The sequence below is a fragment of the Leptidea sinapis genome, chromosome Z (genome assembly GCF_905404315.1).
Source record: "Leptidea sinapis chromosome Z, ilLepSina1.1, whole genome shotgun sequence".
In the NCBI taxonomy this organism is placed as follows: Eukaryota; Metazoa; Arthropoda; class Insecta; order Lepidoptera; family Pieridae; genus Leptidea; species Leptidea sinapis.
Genome location: NC_066312.1, coordinates 31,880,398 through 31,903,765, shown reverse-complemented (window position 1 = coordinate 31,903,765; position 23,368 = coordinate 31,880,398). Strand labels below are relative to the sequence as shown.

At 37.0% G+C, this 23,368-nt stretch overlaps 1 protein-coding gene across 1 annotated transcript in view; it reads right to left on the bottom strand.

The window, feature by feature from the left end:
- Positions 1-23,368, bottom strand: part of LOC126978606 (dihydropyrimidine dehydrogenase [NADP(+)]) — a 24,280-nt gene extending 912 nt beyond the window's left edge. Inside the window, exons 1-21 of the mRNA XM_050827565.1 lie at positions 23,204-23,368; positions 21,678-21,788; positions 20,834-21,004; positions 19,903-20,064; positions 18,583-18,770; positions 18,195-18,321; positions 17,077-17,227; positions 15,829-15,998; positions 13,901-13,978; positions 13,079-13,211; positions 11,733-11,920; positions 9,731-9,937; positions 8,455-8,619; positions 7,563-7,715; positions 6,927-7,047; positions 6,520-6,603; positions 5,673-5,851; positions 4,399-4,575; positions 2,479-2,712; positions 1,824-1,888; positions 576-668 (exon numbers count right to left, since the gene is read on the bottom strand). Of these exons, the coding sequence (XP_050683522.1) occupies positions 576-668; positions 1,824-1,888; positions 2,479-2,712; positions 4,399-4,575; positions 5,673-5,851; positions 6,520-6,603; positions 6,927-7,047; positions 7,563-7,715; positions 8,455-8,619; positions 9,731-9,937; positions 11,733-11,920; positions 13,079-13,211; positions 13,901-13,978; positions 15,829-15,998; positions 17,077-17,227; positions 18,195-18,321; positions 18,583-18,770; positions 19,903-20,064; positions 20,834-21,004; positions 21,678-21,788; positions 23,204-23,242 (2,996 nt within the window). The 5' untranslated portion in view covers positions 23,243-23,368. The remainder of the gene's footprint in view (positions 1-575; positions 669-1,823; positions 1,889-2,478; positions 2,713-4,398; positions 4,576-5,672; positions 5,852-6,519; positions 6,604-6,926; positions 7,048-7,562; positions 7,716-8,454; positions 8,620-9,730; positions 9,938-11,732; positions 11,921-13,078; positions 13,212-13,900; positions 13,979-15,828; positions 15,999-17,076; positions 17,228-18,194; positions 18,322-18,582; positions 18,771-19,902; positions 20,065-20,833; positions 21,005-21,677; positions 21,789-23,203) is intronic.

The following is a 23,368-nucleotide window of genomic DNA, read 5'->3' as shown; positions in this document are numbered from 1 at the left end:
CCTCTTATATTAAAAAATAACTTATGACAATAAGGAGCCATGGAATTTAATACCAAAGTGATTAAACACGTTATTTGATTGCGACATATTTTTAATACATGCCTATGATAATAATCAAAGATACGTCTTTGACGAGCCGTTGGCCTAGTGGTTCCAACTTCCAATCGTGGACAGGGTCTATATTACTTGTGACTCAACTATAAGGAAAGTGTCAAAGTAAAATCTTTATTGAAATAGGCATAATTAAAAACTAAGCGCTATTGAATCGTCATTACACAATTATTGTTTTGTTTGAATTACCGAATCTATCAATAAATGATTACCAGGTAAATGAGACTCATAAAATAACTAGTTTGTCCATAAATCTATCTAACTATATCTTCTATATTTACCATTTTCATTATATATATATATATATATATTATTTGTGTGAGCGATTCTACAATAAAAATGAGTTTAACGGTGCGTTACCTGAACGGTCACATTATTATATAACTATGAACTATTATTACATTATCTTATAGATAAAAACCATATATCTAAATAAACTTGTTTATACAGTAAATGGTACTTACGTAATGCAATCTATGATAGGACATACAGACAGACAGAGCGTGCAGCCCGTGCAATCGTCCGTCACATGTGGGATGTGAGTATTTGCATCGAAGCTGAAACAAAATATTAGTGTAGGTAAATACGCTTAGATGTCTAACAATCAATGTTGCAGTCGTAAATAAAAGTGATGGAGTCAAATTTCGTAAAATTTTTGGCGTGGTATCCGATTAATATTTCTAAAATAAAAGTCAGCGAGTGTGTGCCAATGCCAAAATGAGTACAGCCATTTGGAAGATAAGCTAGAAAACACAGAGAAATGACCTAACTTAAAAATTTCTGTCTGTGGTGCATCGGGTTATAGACATTGTTCAATGCATTTTTGATTGACATTGATCGTCTCATGGCTGCTTTATTTTTCTTAATTAATATTTCGCATTTAAACTTTAAAATACGTCGTGTAGGGTTGTGAGATTCATGAATAATAGAATACTTACGAGATTCTCAAATTAATGTCTCAAAGTTTAATAAAAAATATTCCTATGCTTAAATAAACTACTTGCACTGTAGGATAACTACATGGTTTAATTATACCTACCATTAGATTCAATGTCGGTCAATACAAATAAAAGGACATATCATTCGAAGTCTGATATCGCAACGACAAATGTAAGCACACATTTCTCCTTACTCGTGTGTATTGCTGCATAATGACCAAGATTATTTTATACAACTGTATTTAACTCGGCAATGTTTTTTTAATGAAAATAGGGGACGAGACGAGCAGGACGCTGCCCATTAAAATGCAGTGCCGCTCAGGATTCTTTTAAAAAACCCATAAATTAATCTTGAGACGTAAGATGTTAAGTCTCATTTGTCCAGTAATTTCACGAGCTACGGCGCCCATCAGACCGAAACTCAATAATGTTTACACATTACTACTTCATGGCAGAGATATGCACCGTTGTGGTACCCATAATCTAGCCGGCAACCTGTGCAAATAAGGCTGCCACTGGTAACTATATAGTAATGTGGATTTGAGTAGATATAGCAACCGAAGCTATTACGATGTAATTTGTGGCATGTTCCATATTTCGGCTTTGTTTTTATATGACGTGATTTGTCTATATGTATAGAACGTCATTGATTAGTTTTACAAATTCTGGAAATGTGCATGTGTAAGTACTAGCAGTTATGGTGTTTATTCGCTTGTTAATTATACTTAACCAGATCTGTTAACAAATGGTCAAAACCAAATCTCTAATACTCACTCGATTGCCTGATATCCTGAATCAGCACACGCCATGTAGCATTTGCCACAGTTGATGCACATGTCCTGAAAATCGATAAGTGGATTAGGTATAAGTGAGTTAATAGCGAACACTCTAGATAACTTAAACACATTCATGAATTCAAATTCACTTTTTTGAGAGTTGCTCGCAACAAGCCTGATAGGCTAACAAATACAGAGAGAGAATATGCAAAATTGAAGACCAGTGACTCTCCCTTACACAAGCATATATTTACAGGCGCAAATAAACTTTATGAATGGAGGCAGATGAAATGCCACAGATAAAGGCAGACAGGGCGAAAACAATCCAGTCAAACGAAACTAAATTGGAAAACGCAAAGGTTCCAGTAATGTTATAAGCGCGTGCATGTCATACTCCGCACTCCAAATGGTCAGAATTGGGATCCTAGGTATTGCTTTATAGCCAGCGCTGGCCAATGCAACAAGTAAAGCATAGTATGATAAATATAAAACGAAAATTTTGTGTTGTTGTGTGAAAATGACATAAGTAATATCATTGTTATAACCCCAATGTATAACCATATAAATATCTAGTTAATATTATTACCTACAACCTACTTAAACTTTTGCTAAATTTGGTACAAATATTGTGAAATTGGCTTTAAAACACTTACGTCATCAATAAGAGCGACGACTTGTTTGGTGTTATCCAACTTTTTGTAGCTACCAATTCTTGGCAGTGCTAGCCCTAGTACATCTTTGATTTTGGGTATTTCGGAGTGGCTATTGGTCAAGCCATTCGATGTCGAATTTTGAACCTTATTATCGTCGAGAATGTCTGATTTTTCGCGAATCGATTCCAGTATCTCTTCTCTCTTTTTACCGTAAGGTCCAAAGTGTGCTAGTACCTAAAAAATAGAAATATGTTTATTAAATACCAGTGTTAATATTTCAGTTTAAAATAACAATGTAGAACATCATGTTTTACTAAACACAGAATTAATACATTAAAAATTATTTAGATTCGATATAGTTTTCGAGTTATTAAGTGTTTTTGTTAGGCGCTACGGAGCGGCATCGCTAACTGCTGTGACGTCAGTACACTACACGGACGCATTATGACCGAGCGGCGCGCGGTGTCGTGACGGCCATTTCGCACCGTATGAAATATTTACTAAATGCGAAAACGAAAATTATACTTGATTTTCTTAAAAAAACTAGTGCATTTTTATTAGTTATAGGTTCAAATGATTTGAAGTAAGTACTTAGTGATACTTTTTAAATAGTGTAGGTAAAAGGTATAATAACCTAACACTGCAATCCGTTACCTTGAGACTTGAGAGTAATTGCTCACGTGCTTATAATTAAACCAGCACTCATACCCTTCAAACCAGAACACATTATAACCCGTGCTAATAAAGAAATGGCGGCCCTTAACGATTCGGTCTCACTCGCACATGTATCATCACCTATCTGCCATCCCTATTTCGCTGTCAGATCGGCCTGTATCGCCGCCATTTTAGTTTCATTGTATAATTGGCACGGTTATATTTTAAGTGTATCGTAATATTGCGACAAAATCTGGATGTGTTTTCGCAGTTTTAAGGAACTTTCTTCCACATACCACAAAGCTTGTGGAATGAACTTCCTTGTGCAGTGTTTCCGAGACGATACAACATGAGCACCTTCAAAAAAACGTTCCTGTGATTCCTCTAGCTTTGCTAGAGAATGTGGGCGGTGGTGGTAACATTACACCAGGTGCTGGTGTGTTGGGGTACTCCCCCTGACGCAGCTCTACTGCTTCTGTGTGTGCTATTGGTAGATAGGTACTGCAACGCTATGATCAATGATGACCGGTATAACAATTTCTAATAGTTACCTAACATTTGTCAACTTACTTTAAAAAATACCTATCAATACAAAACATCAAGTTGTTCATTTTTGTAGGTATGTACCATAACAAAACTACAAGAGCGGAAAAACAATAAAACGGAACTAAGAACACTTTTTTATATAAAAATATTTATATTTAAGTAAGATTAACGAGTTTTAGTGTGATGATAAGCAATATATATAACCGCCGCTCTTATTGCCTTTAAACACCAAAGAATTAATAAGAGCGTAGGTACCTGTAGTGTCTTGACATCTAGCCTTGACATCGACAGTGACATTAAGTGCTAAAGAATGCACAGCCGATTGCGCCTGTCTTCCCCAAGAGATGGTCGCTTCCGATGAAGGCGTAGAGAGCACATTGCCCAAAGCCAACCTCAGGTAGTGTTTAGTGGGTAGGCACTTAGGTTCTTACGTGAGTCCCGCATAACCAACGCAGACTTAAGCTGCGTTGGAATTCATGAGCAGTCACCACCTCCTTCCCATCGTTACCCCGGAGGGAAGCCCTTTCCCATTGTCTGGGAGAAAAAACGGGAACACCAGTCCCAAATGGTCAATGGTCGGGAGCGGACGTTCCCGGGTGCAGTGCTACTTACTTACTGAACAACAGTTGCCTCACCTGTACGCAAGACATTACAGTACATACTGATTTTTAAGGTAACTATTAATCACAGGAAAACTCTAACAAATTAATATCATCATACCTTTCCTTGTTCATCGTACAAAGTTTGTACGGGCTTTCCTTTCTGGTGCTTGAAAGATGGTGGAGATTGACCTGTCCACCCGTCGAGACCCTTAGCCCGCAAGTACAAGAGGGCTTTGAGACCCGTTACGTAATCATCGATCAGTGTAAAGTCTTGATTCTGTACTGCACTGCAAATCTAAAGGATTTTATAATATTACAACTGCTGTTCCGGTAAATGTATACTTACTCATTGTATGAATTGTCATATTTAATTAAATGTCATAATACAAATTATATTATTATTTATATAATTATAAATTATAACCAAAATTTATGATCGATGTGGGACTCATCTCGGGTTCCGTCCGAGCGCCGTATCAACTGAGCCAACCGTTCGAGTGACGTATGGATCGTAAATCTTGTACATAATCTTGTTCAACTGTCAGGTTGTGGCTCCATCTACAGGATCTACTTTACAGTTTATAACCCTGTTCAACACCGATAATTACAAATTAGGGAATTGACTTGAGATGTCGCTCTTTGAAATCTAAGCAATTTGTTTATTTTAAAGTGATAACCCTCCCTTCTGGTATTACTTATGGAAATTAAATAAGTAACCAAAATTTATGAACGGTGCGTAAATTTAATTTATATACTAAAACCTTCACCGAAACACGCTGCATCTTATGGTAGATATAAGTACTATTCTGATCGGTTCACTAGTTTTCGCAGAACAACCGAAAGAAAAAACGGCTCTCCATTTATTAGTATAGTATAGATTATTGACGTCATAGACTATTCTCAGTCTCGTGCCAGATTTTGGCGAGACAACACGTCCTGAGGATGCCTCGTGTAGAGGCGAAACACGTGTCGAATTGTTTTTAAAAACAAATATTGGCGGAATTAACAATAAAGAAAACATAAATCATTTGTATAACTATGGATTTCCGCAAAGTAACGCCTAATTCAATAAATTTTTGTCCTAGACTATGACAATTTAATTATTGAATTGATGTAATTAACTGATCAAGATTACCAATCACTTGTCAAAAATCACTGGCTAGAACGGTTTTGGAGTAGCCAGAGGGAAGTAACCAAATATGGTAATGATAAATGATTTTTTTTTAAACTTTTATCACAGCGATGAAAAAGAAACCCACTCGTATAACAAAAATTACAAAAATAAAAACAAAATCATTGTTTCTGAAGATATCGGTACTGGGTATCCGTTTACGAGATTTAGCGATATTTCATAAATAATTAGGTATATAATATATAATATTAGGTACTTACTTGAACAACAGGAGCTCCGCATAATATAAACTGTAGTGCAGAATCAGCGGAGTCTATCCCGCCGATGCCTAGAATTGGGAAGTTTGGCAGCTTGTTTGCGATGGCGGAAACCGCTCGCAGACCTATCGGCCTAGTTGCATTACCCGACACACCACCGTATGTTGTACGCTTCTCTATTCCTTTGAAATAAACAGGAGAAGATATAAGTAATGCTATTCACGACAATTGACAAAAATATTTAGTATGTATGTACTTCAGAATTAATTAGGGGCAAGGATATTTAATTGCAAAATATTGAAACAATTAGCTAGTGAATATATTATTTATTATAGAGAATACAAAAGTGGAGATGGCAGGACACAGTAATGATGCGACATTAAGTGGAGAAATGGAGGCAAAAGAGGATGAGAAAGACATACAAGGTGATAAGGTAAAATAAAATTGAGAGCAGGACCTAAATATAGAAGAGTTGCCAAAACAGACAACAGTGAAAATCGTTGGTGAAAGACTTTGCCAACCGCCACGCCGAGATATGGGGAGTTAAGGGCATGTGAGCTAGCTCAAGTATTTTAAACCCCACATTATAATAATAAAAAACCCGGCACGTCGAACTAAAAAACTTTTTCTCGTTGATAGCTTTCCATTCTTAGTTTATCAAATGTTATTTTTTTTGAACGGAATAAAACGCCTGTATTATTATTCGGTTTATATTAAGCAAGACAGTGCAAAGCAAAGGATTAATTAATAATATGTTGAAAAATAATAATAATGAGAAGGAGAACGTGGATTTAGTCACTCTACTTTACATTTTTTAGTTGTTCATTATTATAGGATGATATGAGCTTACCTACTCCAGGCCAGGGTGTTGCGTCAGCTCTTACAGTCATCAGTCCTGACACTGTATTTATTGCTGATACGCCACTAGCACCACCTGTGTCACATTGCTGAATAAATACTGACAAACTAATGGATCGATAATTATAGTCTGACTACTTCGTGCGCGACCGTCCCACGGGGTGACAGACGGTGGTGGGGAGGGGAACTGAGATGTGTCACCGTCTGTCATTCCGTGGGACGGTCACGCACGAAGTTGTCGGGCTATAGTAGCCAGCTTCTGAAAATATATAAAAGAAGATGATATTTTTTAATTCCTTCTTATATCTTGACTGTTTCTTTGGATTTTATGAATATATAGAAAAATTGCAAAGAGTTTACGACTAGAAACAACAAAGATTTGTTTATAATATCATTTACCTTCATGTGCAGCGATTGCGATACCAACAATATCCGTGATGTTTGGTGTTAGCTTCACAAAGAACGGTATACTGATTGCTTTGCGAACCCACTGAGATATTCCCTTAACTAGCTTGGGATCCTGGATATAAAAAATATTTGCGTTAGTTACTATACCTAAGTAAAACGATTAAAGATTGCCAATTTGATGAAAAATAATAGGTACTAAAAGGATTACTGCTATCTTTTGATACAGTTAAAAATATATATTTAATTTATTCAAACAAAACAGTGTTTATAAGTTCTACTTACAATACTATGATACAATTAAAACTATCATTACGGGGAAGCATACCAAGAATACTGGCAGCCTTTCCGCGTTGGATAACTAGGCTAATCCGTTGACCGAAATAGCTGCCACACATCGAGACATCAAACTGCACAAAGATGCAAGACACACTCAGACATATTTGCGACGATTTGTTTTGACGCAAAGGTTTTGTTTTGATTGAGAAAAATTTCTCATTTTTCAGCGTATTCCGCGTTTTCTTACTTATGTTCGCAGTGAATAAATGATGCTGTGTATGACATTAAACTGCGCTGGTCAAAGAGTTTATTGCGGTCCCTAAATTGTCATTTAAAATTAACATTGTTTACCTGGCCACAAGCTAAGCCCATCCCAGATTCTCCCATTCCATGTGGGCAAGATAAGTTCAGTTCCAGCGCATCAGCACCAGAGGCCTCTGCTTTTTGCGCCAACTCCGTCCAATCTGCTTCGTTGTAAGAACACATTATCGAAGCAATTACCACCTGCCGAAGTACAGCAGAAATTATTTTCGTTGCCAAACTCTCAGAGAAATTTTGATCTTTAATGGACGAAATTACTGCATGGCAGCATTATAACAATTTTAGACCAAATTTCAAATTTACATGGGGCATCCTAAAAGTTTTACACTTCTAGCTATTCGGAACTATTTGAATTTCGATTGTTATATTTTTTGAAACCTATAGACTCTACGTATATATAGATAACGTGCGAGTTGAATGCAGAGTTCAGAAATACGATAGTGATGTGACCTAATTATAATTGATGACCATAATGATGGTGTGTCGATAAATTTAAACAATGCTTCAAGTTTACCATTTTACACTAGGTTAAAATAATGAAAAAAATATTTAATTAATTTTTTCTCTCAACATTCATGCTTAAAACATTTTTCGTCATTTCTTGTGCTTGGCTATAAATAAAAACTCTTTTCTTTTGAAATGGAACATGATGGATACGGTTCAGTCATTATTAAAATAAAAAAATAACACGCAACTTCAGTATTAAAGCGATAACGCGGTGGCACAGCACTGCACTGCAGGCGTGCGAGGCGAGACGTGTGGACTGCGGGGGCAGATACTCCCGCTCTTTACCTCATGCCCCGGCTGCATTAAACTCGCGCGATATCTGTAGCTATGATAGTAACTAGTTCCCCCTAAAGAAAACACATAAACATGAAATATAAGTACGCCAATAGCATTGACACACTCTTCACATGCTTACCTTAGTTGGAAAGTCTCTCTTCAGCTCTTTTATGCTCTGACACCAATACGCCTCACACTTCTCCGAAATCAGCTCAATGTTGAGGAACGATCCTTGCCCAGGACCAAAGTTCTCACCTGAGGTAACTCCCCGTACGATACGCGGTGAAACATTCGTGACTAAGTCCTGAAACCATTATGAATAACTATACTTTAACTTTTTGTCCTGTGCTTCCACGGGGTATAAGAAGAATAGGGAAGTCCCGGGCCCAAGGGTGTCACAAGAGGCTACTTATTACATTTACCAGTGGTAAGCTTCTTTGCACAGGATGCTGGCTCACCACCGACCACCGGCCACAGTGGCGCTTTTTTCTATTGTGAAGATGTAATGTGTAAGCATTATTTTGATTCGGTCTGAAGGGCGCCGTAGCTAGCGTAAATTACTGGGCAAATGAGACTTAATATCTTATGTCTCAAGGTGACGAGCGCACTTGTAGTGCTGCTCAGAATTTTTGGGATTTTCAAGAATCCTGAGCGGCAGTGCATTGTTATAGGCAGGGCGTATCAATTACCAACAGCTGTACGTCCTGCTCGTCTCGTCCATTATTGTCATAAAATAAACTTGATTGCAGAAAGTCTATTCAGACTTACTAAAACATTTCGGCGGAAATGCTGGAATGGAATGAATTAGAGGGTGTAGAATTTGCGTGACGGTGTGCTCATGCATCGTAAAAATTCAGTCTGATAATTTTTCCCCAACGCACCAAAATAACTTCCGAAAATTCTACTAGAATAATTTTATATAAAATTCAGAGTTATTTTGTCCGAATCAAATTTAAATATCATTGTATTTTAGCTTTGTACATGTATTTATATTATAGCATATCTGTCGGATGATGTTAATTAATATTGAAGTTATACTTCTTTAAGCGCGTTAAGAAAAAATTATGAGAGTGAAATTTTAAGGTGCGCGCGCATCACTGTAACACAAAAGTAACAGGTTGAAGTTGTTTCCTAAAATTTTCCGACGTTTGCGTCATTCGTTATTATTTTTTGGTTTCTTCGTCCATTATTAGGTCAGGCAAAGGGTTCAAGCCTATACAGCCGTATTCATTATTTAATAATTAATTATTGTCAAAGCCTGATTTTTGTAAAATTGTTCATTCTAAAAACGTAGCATAGCACGAGGAATAAATCATTTTAATGATTTTTGCTTGGTTAGCCCAAAGAAGTATAACTTCTTGCGTGCATTCATGCATAGGTACACACAACCCTTTTTTAAAAATTGCGAAACTCACCTTGTCCAATCCGAAAGTTTTAGTGACACAGAATCCCCAGCCTTGCTGGAAAGCTCTTCGTATCATAGCTGAGCTAGTGGTGGGTGGAGCGCTCGCCAAGCCAAATGGGTTCTCAAACTTAATGCCGCACACCTCCACGCTTAAGTCGACGTCATCAATAGGGGAGTGGAACTTTGGTAGTTCTACTGGTGCGTCGAAGGGGATACCCTGAAGACATCGAAGATATAAAGCTAGGTTCACACAATCTGTATGTCATAAAAAGTCTAAAAGTAATGTCTTCTCATTAATTGTATTTTTTTTTGTAAATCCTTTCTAGCAATATGAAAGATGAAGAGCTGTCCTTAATAATGTTATGTAACATACATTGCTATGCAGACGACAGCACTGGTGATGCCGTATACAAGGGCCATGCAGGTCTCTCTCGGGAAAACGTCGACCAGTGCCGGGAGAAACTTGTGTCTTCTATCGAGTCCTCTCTCGAGAAGGTCGCGGAATGGAGTAAATTGAACCTTGTCCTATTTAACCCCCAGAAGACTCAAGTTTGCGCGTTTACCACTAAAAGAACCCCATTTGTCGTATCACCGCTCTTCGATAACACTTCCCTTAAAGCCTCGCCTAGTATCGGAATACTGGGTCTCGAAATCTCGAGCGATTGCCAATTCCGTGGCGATCTGGAGGGCAAAGCCAAATTCGCTTCGAAGAAGCTGGGCGTCATCAATAGAGCACGGCAATACTTCAAGCCGGCCCATATTCTAGCGCTCTACAAAGCGCAGGTCCGGCCACACATGGAGTATTACTGTTATCTCTGGTCTGGCGCACCCCAGTATCAGCTCGATCCATTTGACCGCGTGCAACGCAGAGCAGCTCGAATTGTCGGGGACCCAGTGCTCTGTGAACGGCTGGATCACTTGGCGTTGCGTAGAGACGTCGCTTCATTGTGTGTCTTCTACCGCATTTATCACGGGGAGTGTTCCGAAGAGCTGTTCAACCTGATTCCTGCCGCCGAATTCCACCTTCGCACGACACGCCACAAATTAGGATATCATCCCCACCATCTGGATGTGTGGCGGTCCTCCACAGTGCGGTTTTCAAGGAGCTTTCTTCCACGTACTCAAAGCTGTGAGCTTCCTTGTGCGGTGTTTCCGGGACGATACGACATGGGTACCTTCAAAAAAAGCGCGTACACCTTCCTTAAAGGCCGGCAACGCTCTTGTGATTCCTCTGGTGTTGCAAGAGAATGTGGGCGGCGGTGATCACTTAACACCAGGTACGCTCGTTTGTCCTCCTATTCCATAAAAAAAATCTCATAATCACGAAACAAAATTGACCGAAAATAATCGTTTTGTCAAGACGGCCTCCCAATAAAAATCTCTCAAGAAAATATCAATAATTTAATCCAGAAAAATCAATTTCAACACACTTTTAAAGTGAGCCATATTACATCGTTATCAGGGTCATAGACCGAACTATAACAATGTCATAATATTACAAACTAGTGGATCATAGAATTATCCCTACAAGTTATATCAAAACGGATTTTCTAAAACACCGTTCTTTCTGACCTTTACTCGGCGAATAGAATATTCGTAGCAAATTTGAAGTCTCTACGCCTTATGGTTAAAAGAGTAATATTCCAAGTAAAATCGACGCTAACGGTTATCAATACACTGCAGAAAATAATATATAAGCTATATACCAAGAATATATATACCAGATACACATACTCAGAAACCATAGCAAAGCTTGGACTGATTACTAGTAAATTTTATTGAAGTAGGCGTTACTTTGCGGAAATCCATAATTATCCAAATGATTTGAGTTTTCTTTAGTGTTAATTCCGCCAATATTTGTCTTTAAACAATTCGACACGTGTTTCGCCTCTACACGAGGCATCCTCAAGACATGTTGAGTCGCCAAAATCTGGCACGAGATTGAAATGAGTCTCACAAAGAAAACTCAAATCATTTGGCTGATTACTAGTGTTAGAGTAATGAAAGATGACCTGAAGATAGCAGTGCATGAACCATGCGGCGGTTTTCCCGTCGTTGACAGACTCCACGGTGGTCTCTGCAACCCCAGCCAGGTCCCCTCCAACGAATACTCGAGGGTTGCTAACACTCTGCATGTACGTGCTGTTCACTTCTGGCAGCCCCCAGCGGTTCAGTTTTACCCCAGACATTGCTTCTTTAACTATAAATGAAGAACAGGTTAGACGTTAGTAGTGTTAACACAGTGTTACTGGGCAGGTGATGGTTACTCCATTAGGTCATCTAGCTCCAGCGCACGTTTATGACTAGAGAGCTGTCTTCTAATGCATTGGTACTGATAAATTTCACTTCTGTTTATAAATGCTAAGAATAAAATGGGAACTAAATAAGATCCTTGAGGAACGCCGGACGATGGGAAAAAAATTCGTATGTAAATTATTTCACTGTTCACTGCGGCTTCTTGTAACAATAGAGAAATCACGGGTTCGAGTCCCGCATCGTTCATAAAATTTTGTTTTCAAATTTTATTTGTGTATTAATCCTTGAAGTAGGGGTTATCACTTTAAAAACATTCAAGTCAATTTCCTAATATGCAAATATTGGGGTTGAGCAGGTTACCAACTGTAAAGTAGATTCTGTAGATAAAGCCACGACCTGAGAGTTTATACAAGATTATATGACGATACGTCACTCGAACGGTTGGCTCAGTTGGCAGAGCACTGACACGGAACGCCAGAGGTCGTGGGTTTGAGTCCCGCATCGTTCATAAAATGTTGTTTTCAAATTTTATTTGTGTAATATATGTAAGTCATGAAAAATCATATTATTATATCAAAATTCTGAAAGGTATAGTAATAATATTGATAATATTGACACACTTTTTACACAAATTATCTTGACCCAAGTTAAACATATATAGCCTGTGTTATGGGTTAAAAGACAATGATATATTTAATACAATATACTTACTTAAACATACATAAATACATTTAAACATCCATGACTCGGAAACAAACATCCACATTCATGATATAAATGCTTGCACCTACGGGGATTCGAGCCCGGGACATGAATTTGGTTTAAATATATATGACTGACACCAACCGACTTTCAGGGTGAGATCTATAGAGCAAACTTAGACTTAACTCATACTTTACTTAAGTAAACGCGAACGTGTCCTTTGCATTGGACTGTATTAGCGCGGCATAATTTAAGCTGTCAAATAACTATAAAAACTAAATCAAATGCTAAGCTTACACTCAGTAAATGATTGCGTAAGTAAAGACTAAGTACGCACTATAGATCTCAGCTTCAGTTCTAAGGCTGGCGTAAAGAAGTAATGATTAGATAATAAAATTACCATCAGTATCATAAAGTCCTGAACCGAATGCGGATATGATGAAATTAGCCTTTAAAGTCATGATCAGCTCTTCGTCTTCGATCCATTCACCGTCATCAAGCTGTTCTGTTTTGCACATCTTAAGGCTAGCTATCTGCAAATTACACAGAAGAGCTTCAAACAAAAAAAAATTAAATATTATCTATATATATATAAAAATGAATTGCTGTTCGTTAGTCTCGCTAAAACTTGAGAACGGCTGGACCGATTTGGCTAATTTTGGTCTTGAATTATTCGTGGAAGTCCAGAGAAGGTTTAAAAGGTGAATAAATATGAAAATGCTCGGAATTAAATAATAACAAAAAAATTTGTTTTTCCTTTTATGTGTTCAGAAATCAAATTGAAAGAATAGTTTAAAATGAATAACTAATTAGAATTTATATCTTTCTAACTTGCTCAGGAGGTAAAAAATAAACTTTATACAGAACAACGTCTGTCGGGTCAGCTAGTTTCTTATAAATAATACTTTTTTTATGACAATAAGGAACGAGACGAGCAGGGCGTTCAGCTGATGGTAATTGATTCTAGAAAAATCCAAAAATTCTGAGCGGCACTACAAATCCGCTCGTCACCTTGAGACATAAGATGTTAAGTCTTATTTGTCCAGTAATTTCACTAGCTACGGTGCCCTTCAGACTTTAAGTTAAAGTTCTTTTCTATTAATGTATTGTGGCTCTATTTAATATGCGGTTCCTTATGAGTTATAGACTTGCGGTAAATAAAAAAAACTATGGGTATAACATTATGATAAATTTAGTAACTTAAAAACATAACCGCCCATACCTTTCCATCTCGGACGATGACTTCACGCGGAGACATAAATGGTACAAACTCGCACTTTTCTTCCTTGGCTAAATCCACCTAAAAATTAATTCCAGGACTTTATACTTATGTTAACTATACGCAAAGATGACAAGGCACACAAAACTGAGGACTACAGTAGATAATTTATACGCCTCTTGATGCTATATTACTTTAGTGTGTGTGGCAAGCTACGTCTATACTCGCAATTTGTATGTCACTTTGTGTTAGTGTGCGTGCATTGCTCAAATAGAAGTTAACTGTTAACCTTATTTTTTTTTCTCGTGTTCACAGCTGTAACAGTCTATCTAACACAAATTAAATGTACAAAAAGTCATTTGTTTGGTCTTGAAGCTATTTTTTTTTTATGGAATAGGAGGACAAACGAGCGTACGGGTCACCTGGTGTTAAGTGATCACCGCCGCCCACATTCTCTTGCAACACCAGAGGAATCACAAGAGCGTTGCCGGCCTTTAAGGAAGGTGTACGCGCTTTTTTTGAAGGTACCCATGTCGTATCGTCCCGGAAACACCGCACAAGGAAGCTCATTCCACAGCTTTGTAGTACGAGGGAGAAAGCTCCTTGAAAACCGCAGTGTGGAGGACCGCCACACATCCAGATGGTGGGGATGGAATCCTAACTTGTGGCGTGTCGTACGAAGGTGGAATTCAGCGGCAGGAATCAGGTAAAACAGCTCTTCGGAACACTCCCTGTGATAAATGCGGTAGGAGACACACAATGAAGCGACGTCTCTACGCAACGCCAAGTGATCCAGCCGTTCACAGAGCACTGGGTCCCCCTAATTACAATGTTCATGTTGTGAAGACATTCGGCTATATTAAGTAGTAAATAGATCTTATTAAGGAAATATCACAACGAGTCTTAATAATCAACAAATATTATCGCTTCCAATCGTATGGTTAGTTTCTGTGTCTCTAAATTTAGTCACGTTTCAGAGCATGAATAATTTTGAATTTTTAGGAACATTGTGAACTACCTAACTGTATGAGACACAGAAGTAACTCTCTCATTGTTATACAGGATATAACAAGACAGGAAGGGTTCCGTAGAGCTATCTGTAACTGAATCATAGACATTTTAGCAAGAAAGTTCTTTAGTTGCAGAATATTTTTCGTAGACTTTTATAACCAGCATTGTATTGCATTGTACAGATCTACATAATAAGTGTCATTGTCGCTTGTACAACGTTTTTAATGATGTCAGCTGTTTCCGGGAAATACATTTTTGCTTATTGTTTGTATATTATTCTAGGGACTACTACTAATAGAGATAATTTGATAGCAATGATTCATAAACGGACTGCATTGCGTTTTTATTGTAACAAAAAATTCAAATCCAATTCCAAAATTTATTATTTTGGAAATTTTAAGTGCCAATATATTCAGAATCAAGGCCAATTGCAACCCCCCACTTTTAGGATGTAGTTAGTTTGTTTTACACCTGTATATCATCAGTGTCTAAGGACGTGGTGACTAAATATGGGCCTAATGAGAAAGCTCATGGTCGCTCAGAGGGCAATGGCTCTCCATTGCCGTCTGAGCGACCTGGCTATGCTTGGAGTTTCCCTGCGAGATCTGAATTAGAGAACCGAGGTCACCGACATAGCCTAAATGATGGCGAACCTGAAGTGGCAGTTAGCACGGCACATAGTTGGACCGACAGATGGCCGTTGGAATAGTAAAGTCCTCGAATGGCCACCACGTACCGAAAGACGCAGTGTTCGTAGACCCCCCACAAGATGGACTGACGATCTGGTCAAGATCGCCGGAATACGTTGGATGAAGGCAGCACAGGACCGATCGTCGTGAAAATCTTTGGGGGAGGCCTTTGTCCAGCAGTGGACGTCTTACAGCTGATGATTATGATGACTATATCATTAAAAAACTAACCTCTTCAGGAACCGCTCGTATGTTAGTAAAGCCCTTTCTAAATACGACATATACTCTTCTGGCACCACACCTAAGCGCTGATGTTGCACAATCGAACGCTGTGTCTCCAGCTCCCAAAACAATAACATTACCATAGAGATCTGGTAAGGCACTCTTGCAAGAACACATCCCTGAAAATTACAAGTTCGCTTAATTTTTATGGTTTTGGGAAAACTAATCACCTGATGAATCTGTACTACTAAGTTAACTTATAATATATAAAATGAAGGATAGTTTATAATTGGGTACTTTTGACACTCGGTGTAACTTTGTAAGTTGGAGACAAACCCGAATCTACAACTTATTGTTGCTGTAGCATTAGTTATGTAGAAAAGGTTAATAACATACATATGTAAATTTCTATATATAGTATGTTTATCAATGAAAATAAAATAAATATTCACTAGTCAGTCTCTTTCATTTATTTTCAAAATTTGTTCGAAAAACAATGGCGCTCTGAGAGAGAAGAAGGGCTTTTTTTAATAAAATATACAATATTGTACGGTTAATTTTATTACTATAAAATAATCATAATCTAGTTCCCGGCTTTTCAGTCGTTCACTTATTATATTTAGCTGTGGAGTAGTAGGATTTACGACGGAGCCATTTTTTAATAACAATAAATAAACAATCATTTAAATTTATTTATGGATAATGCCTGAACAGTGGCTGGGACTATTTAGTTACAGGCAATCCCTTATTTCTAGTGTTATAATAATGAAAATCACTATTAAGAGCAATCAAAGCAAAGCAGATTGAATGTGAGTTAAACCAATTTAAATATATGGTTAATAATGTCTCACGAAAGTTTTAATCGTATATATAATATTCTCGTGTCCCAGTGTTTGTTACCAAGCTCCTCCGAAACGGCTAAACCAATTTGTTTGAAAATGTGTGTGTATATCAGAGTAGGTCTGAGAATCGGCCAACATCCTTTTTTTTTTCATACCTCTAAATGATAAGGATCACCCAACCCTAAATATATTTTCTTATTTTTTTTGACAATTTTTTTACTTGTCGATATCGAACTAATGAATCGAATATAATGATTATTGGAGTATGATATATTTGGTAGTTCTGAGAACCGGCCGTCATCTATTTTTTAGCTAATAATGATATTAAAATTATCATTATTTTATGAATTCATCTACTTGAGGCACCTGTAGTCATTTGCTTTACCTCACATACATTTGTTAAAAAATTTATTACCGTTCTTGCTTCCTTTAGATACAAGCGGGAGGAAATCTTTACTGGTATAGAAACCCATTTCCTGCGTCAGGTTTTTGAATATTGGTATGCTTTTTGGTTCTGGAAGGCCAATACCAAGAAAAACAGCTGCATGGCCTTCATTTAAAAGACCCTGAAATGTAAATTACAAATTAAAGTGTTATAATGTTTACTATTGTTATTAATTAAACGTTAAGGACGTAACGTTTTTACACGCTATTTATTAGCTTCGTCTGTATGTATGTTTGTTTGTAACCGACTCATTTGGGCGCGATCTTGAACCACTTGAAACGGCCAGATTTCGTTCAAACTTCGTAGATTTATCGAGGACTGATGACAATACATTTTTCTTTTTGCAAAAAGTTTTTTGTTAATTTATATAATTTTTCCTTCAATCGTCGATAAGGCAGGAAATTTACAAGTGGGAGGCTCTTTTGCACCGGCAAGATTATGGGTATCACAACTATTTTTCTTTTATGGAATAGGAGGACAAACGAGCGCACGGGTCACCTGTTGTTAAGTGATCACCGCCGCCCACAATCTCTTGGAACACCAGAGGAATCACAGGAGCGTTGCCGGCCTTTAAGGAAGGTGTACGCGCTTTTTCTGCCGTGATGCAGTAATGTGTAAGCATTACTGTGTTTCGGTCTGAAGGGCGCCGTATCTAGTGAAATAACTGGGACATGCTGGGACAACTGGGCAAATGATAATTGACAACTTATGTCTTAAGGTGACGAGCGCAGTTGTGGAGCCGCTCAGAATTTTTGGGCTTTTCAATAACCCTGAGCGGCACTGCATTGTAATGGGCAGGGCGTATCAATTGCCAATAGCTGAACGTCCTGCTCGTCGCGTCCCTTATTTTCAATAAAAAATTGATATTTATTTTAAATTTCAACCATTATCTTTTCAACCAAACCGTGTTTTTTAGTTTTTTTTTAACTATTTTTTATTATTTATAGCCCATTTAGCTATTTGGTAAGACTATTTTTTTGATGACTGATCATTTTTAGTATCGAAATTATTAATTAGCATGTTTTTTGTAATTATTAACATAAACAACATAAATAAAAATAATAATAAACAAACATATAAGAACCTACCTGGACGGTTATGTCTTTCGTAGAAAGGGCTCGGCCGGTCACAAAATTCACTCCTAAATTCTTAACAAGATCTACTTCATATTGTACCACATTATATGGTAAACGATATTGAGGTATTTCCGATGAACTGAAATAACAGTAAGTTATATATAACGTTAATGCTGTCTATTTCGTATAAGTTCTCACTATGAAAGTTTAAAATTTGACAATATCAATGAAGAAGATGGAAAGGTCTTGATGGACTTTTACGCGACGACAAAAAATCAGGCCGATCGGAGATGACTCGGTCTTCGATGATTTAGGAATATTTTTAAGCACTTTCGAAAGATCGTAAATTATATGCAAATTACATACTCTTTACCCTATTCCATAAAAAAAAATAGCTTACCTCAAACCACCGAGATGTTTTTCCTTTTCATAAACAGTGATATTCTTGTATCCGAGGCGTGCTAAGAAACATGCACAGCTAATGCTGGCTGGTCCTCCGCCGATCAGCGCTATTTTATGATCAGCTCCTTTCCTTAGAGGTTTCGTATTTGGATCTAATGTTTGAGGAATACCCATCTTCATGAAAATCTATAAAGAATATATTTGATAATGTTGCAAATGCGAAATTGCTAGATTATAGCTTGATTAGATTAAAAAAGATATATTTAATATATATTTTTTAGAAATAAAGAGACTTTTGTTTTCAGTTTGTCGGGGCGTGTTTTGGAAAATGGATAAAATTGAATAGCGTGCGGTTATTTAGGACATTGCTTGGAAAATTTCAGAACAAAAATTAATTAAGATAATTACATTTTATTTTTGCATCGAATTTAAACACGGAAAAACATCCACCAATTATGGTAATGACCGAACAAATGGTGAAAAATTCTTGTCGCAGATCGACGTGTCACTGTATATTTCATAGCTGAAGATACAAAGCATTCGACTGGTAGTGTACATACTATTTTCCACGAACGCTCAGGGATAAAAATTGTGACCGCACGCTGAGTTTCCAGAGTGTTTAACGGTGCACCAAAATAAATGCCACTGGACATTTCTCGAACGTCTTTGGAATTGTTACAATAAGAATCTGAATATTTAGCTCAATTCATAACCATGGATGAACCACAGTTAAGTTCCAGAAACAAAATCAAGCTTAATTTAAATCAAGTCCTTCAGCCTGAAAGAGCATGGAATTTCTTATCTGGGATATTCAAAAGGGTTGTGTCATGCTTATATATCTCCACCATGGAGTATGGTTATATGTATATAAAAAACAAAAGTTCGTAAAGAACGACGAGGCAAACCAGCAATAAAATTTGTTTCTTTCCCACCTTAAAACCTCTGCTCACACTTTCAAAAAAGTTAGAGTTTGTTGCAGCGCCAAAAGCTATGAAAGATAATATTGACCCAGTGGTGCTCACTTGGCTGTCAGGTACATTCGCCAAGTGTTCGCACGTTGCTGCGACAAATCTATCGGAGCTAAATTAACTTCCAGCTGCTCGCTAGTTCGTTTCTAGTTAGCTCTAATCTTTATTCTAGTTCATAACGACGATGAGACGAAGATGAAACAGTCAATAATAAATATCTAATATTTTAAGTCAAATGTGATCTAGAACCTACGCAAAAAAAAACTCCTTTTGAAATACCGTTTCTCACAAAGTAGATAATCATTAGTATTTATTATTTGGTCGTCCAATTTATGATACAAAATACATACTTCAACAGCAAAATGCTGCAGTCCTCCAATATTGATGGCTCCCTCCTCGCTAGCATGTAGGTTACAGCCGCCCACACACAAGTCGCTTGTGGGACAGACCATTCCGCAAGTCAACCCAAGAGGGTTGTCCGACAAAATTGCCTTTGCAGCTCCATAGTAATTCTGTTAAAAAACAGATATATGTATTGTGATTAATGGACACTGGTTAAGCGATGAGATAGCAGAGAGTATTAACCACAAGTTAAATATTTAATTAATGCATAGAATTTTCAACCATGCGGTCATTTACAGCTACTGCCCTATTGTAAAACTTCGTAGGAATATTATGTATAAAGGTACTGTGACAGTAAACTTCATAAGCTCTTCACATACTAGGGTGTCAGTTGGTTTCCATTCTTCATCTCCGACTTATAATACAATTATATTATGCTTATAATTGGTATGGCCAGAAGTCTCATGGTTTCACCAACACCATCTGATAAAAATATCACTGAGTGTCCCATGGTCGAGAGCTCTCGGAATGCAAATAACAAACAGAAACGGAAAGCCATAAAAAATCAAGGCTCTGATAAGAGTGAAGGACTAAGGAGGATGATGATGTATTGAGAGAATGTGAGCAACTTTTTTTCTCCTTAGTCGTGTGTCAACGGTCACTGTCGGAATCGAATTTCTTATGTCAATTAAATTAATAATAATAAAATTCTAAATTCAACATACGAGCTTAATAAATGTTTTGCATTACTGCTTATTCAGCAAGAATATTTTAAGCAACTGGAGTAAATGCGACAATGTACCGATATAGCAGTAAAAACTTATTATGGTGTAATTTGTGGTATGTTCCATATTTCAGCATTGTTTTATACGACGTGATTTGTCTTTATGTATAGGACGTCATTGGATACAACTATTAGTAAAATGGCGAGTAACTCACCCGGTTGGCAATACTGGTAATGAAGGATTTGACATCTATCTGAGTTGGACAAGACTTCTGACAGGGAGCGTCCGCGCATTTCAGACATCTTGCAGCTTCCTTCAGCGCTCCTCGTTCTGAGAGAGTAGTGTGCTTGATGTCATCGAAGTTCTTCGTGAGTGAAGGACAGCTCTGAAACATAAATCCGACCACAAGCCATTATTTACCAAAATGCAAATTAAACTAAAATAACAAAAACAATCGACGTAAGCTAACATTTGAGGATCTAGTATAGATTACCTACGCGCGAGTTGAATGATTAATTAATTATAATTGATGCCCATAATCATGAGAATGTCGATAAATTTAAACAATTCTTCAAGATTACCATTTTACACTAGGTTAAAATTATGAAAAAAATATTTTATAAATTTTTTCATCATCATTTAACCTTAACTCAAATTTAAGTTATGTCTTTCTTCAACACACACGTCTAAAACATTTTTCGCCATTTCACGTGCTTGGCGATTGATATAAACTATTCTTTTTGGAACTGGACTTCATGGACTCGTATCAGTCATTATTAAAATAAAAAAATAACACGGGATCGCAACTTTAGTAAAACTCGATTACACGGTATGCGACGACTACGGCACAGCACTACACTGCAGGCGCGCGAGGTGAGGCGTGCGGACAGTGGGGGGAGATACTCCCGCTATTTACACTAGGCCCCGACTATATCCAACTTGCGCGAAAACTGTAGGCAATTTGCTAAAATATTTGTCATATTTTTTTTAATATCTACGTCAGTAAATTTATATGTATATAGTTTTACATTCAGTAAACTGATTTCGATAATACTCACAGTGCATTTTCGATCGACGTTTCTCTTCCAATGCTGTTTATTTCTTTTAGTTTCAGCCGAAGGTACCAGATTGCTGAACGGTCTTACAGTAGGGTTGCGTTTAAGTAAGTTCTGTAATAACACACGACGAATTGACAAAAAAACTATATATTTTCATAAATTCGTAAGCGAGTTCACGTCTGTACTTTGCACATTAGACATACTTTTGAAAATATATGACTGTAATATGATCTCAGATATCGAATAATATATACATACTTCTAATAATACGTTTTTTTTTTTTTTATAACGTAATTCATCCAAGTGTCTAGTGAGGAAGTTGCTCACAGTTATACGCACATACGCACTTTTTCAATACACTTGCAGGGAAAAAACAAACATGAAAGTTTTTTTTTATTTGCACATGCAAAATGTAAGAAGATTGATTACATATACCTACAGCCTACTTCAAAATTATAATTTTATTGATAAAATGCATTTATTTTATAACAAATTATTGTGAATTATAAATAATTTGATAATAATAAATGTTTTTTCGTCTTAATTTTATTACATAATAACATTTATTTATTTCAAAATATTAAACGGATTTTAAGAGGCGTAAAACCTCTGTCTTGTTACAAACAAATTACTGTATTACCCGGTTAACTTGAAACTTGAAAATGCCAAAGAAAAAAAAATTGAAAATGTTTTGTTTACTCTCATATATTTTGCAGCTAGGTACTAACTAAACTTTTTAGGGATAATTATACATTACTGTGTAATATTATTTATTATGTATGTGTGTCTTATAGTTTGCTTTATGGCCCCTTAGAACTATTGAATAAGGCTCACTTAACGAGCGAGTGTGTTGAAAAAAATACCGTTTAAGATCAAACTTAAACTACCATATTATAAAAAAGAACTGGTGCGCTTATCCTCGCAAACGTACGTGAATATATTATCAAGGGGAGGTCTAATAGTGTTAGCACTATTTTTTCAAATGCAGAATAAATATTTACATTTAAAATTTATACAATTATACCTAATTGTGTTAATTATACATTATAGCCTAAACACATGGTCGGATTAGGTACGGCCGGACTATCGGACAGTTCGGTGAGTGCCACACACCAATTGATCCGGCGTCGTACTCGGTGTGGTCCGGACGGTAATAAATAATAATAATAATTCTGTCTAATGAGAAATGCGACATACCATCGGATATGGCCCGCTACCGGACCGCATACGATGGTGCTCCCGTACCAAATCCGATCATGTGGTTCGGTTATTAGTCATGTGGACTTTAGTCTTTACCGGATCGAGCATTCCATAACCGAACCGCGAACATGATCAGTTCATACAATACCCACAAAATAAAGTGTCTGGCACGCTCATAGACGTTCTCACAAAGAGATAACAATGATATGTTTATGACATAAGATTGTATTGACGTACAGAAAGAACTATTAATATTTCAACATGCTTTCGTCATTCAGCCTTGACCGAATCAAACTACGTTTCATCAAACATCAAAATACACCTACCTCGATGTCAGGTAATTCTTGACTTAATAATTTCGCCATTTCACTAAATCCTTATGTCAAGGTAATAAAGTATATTATACGAATTAACGTTGGTGTTCACAAAACTGGCGAGTGGACTGCTCACTGGCAGCGCTTCACTCACAACTGTCAACTTAAGTGTCTCGA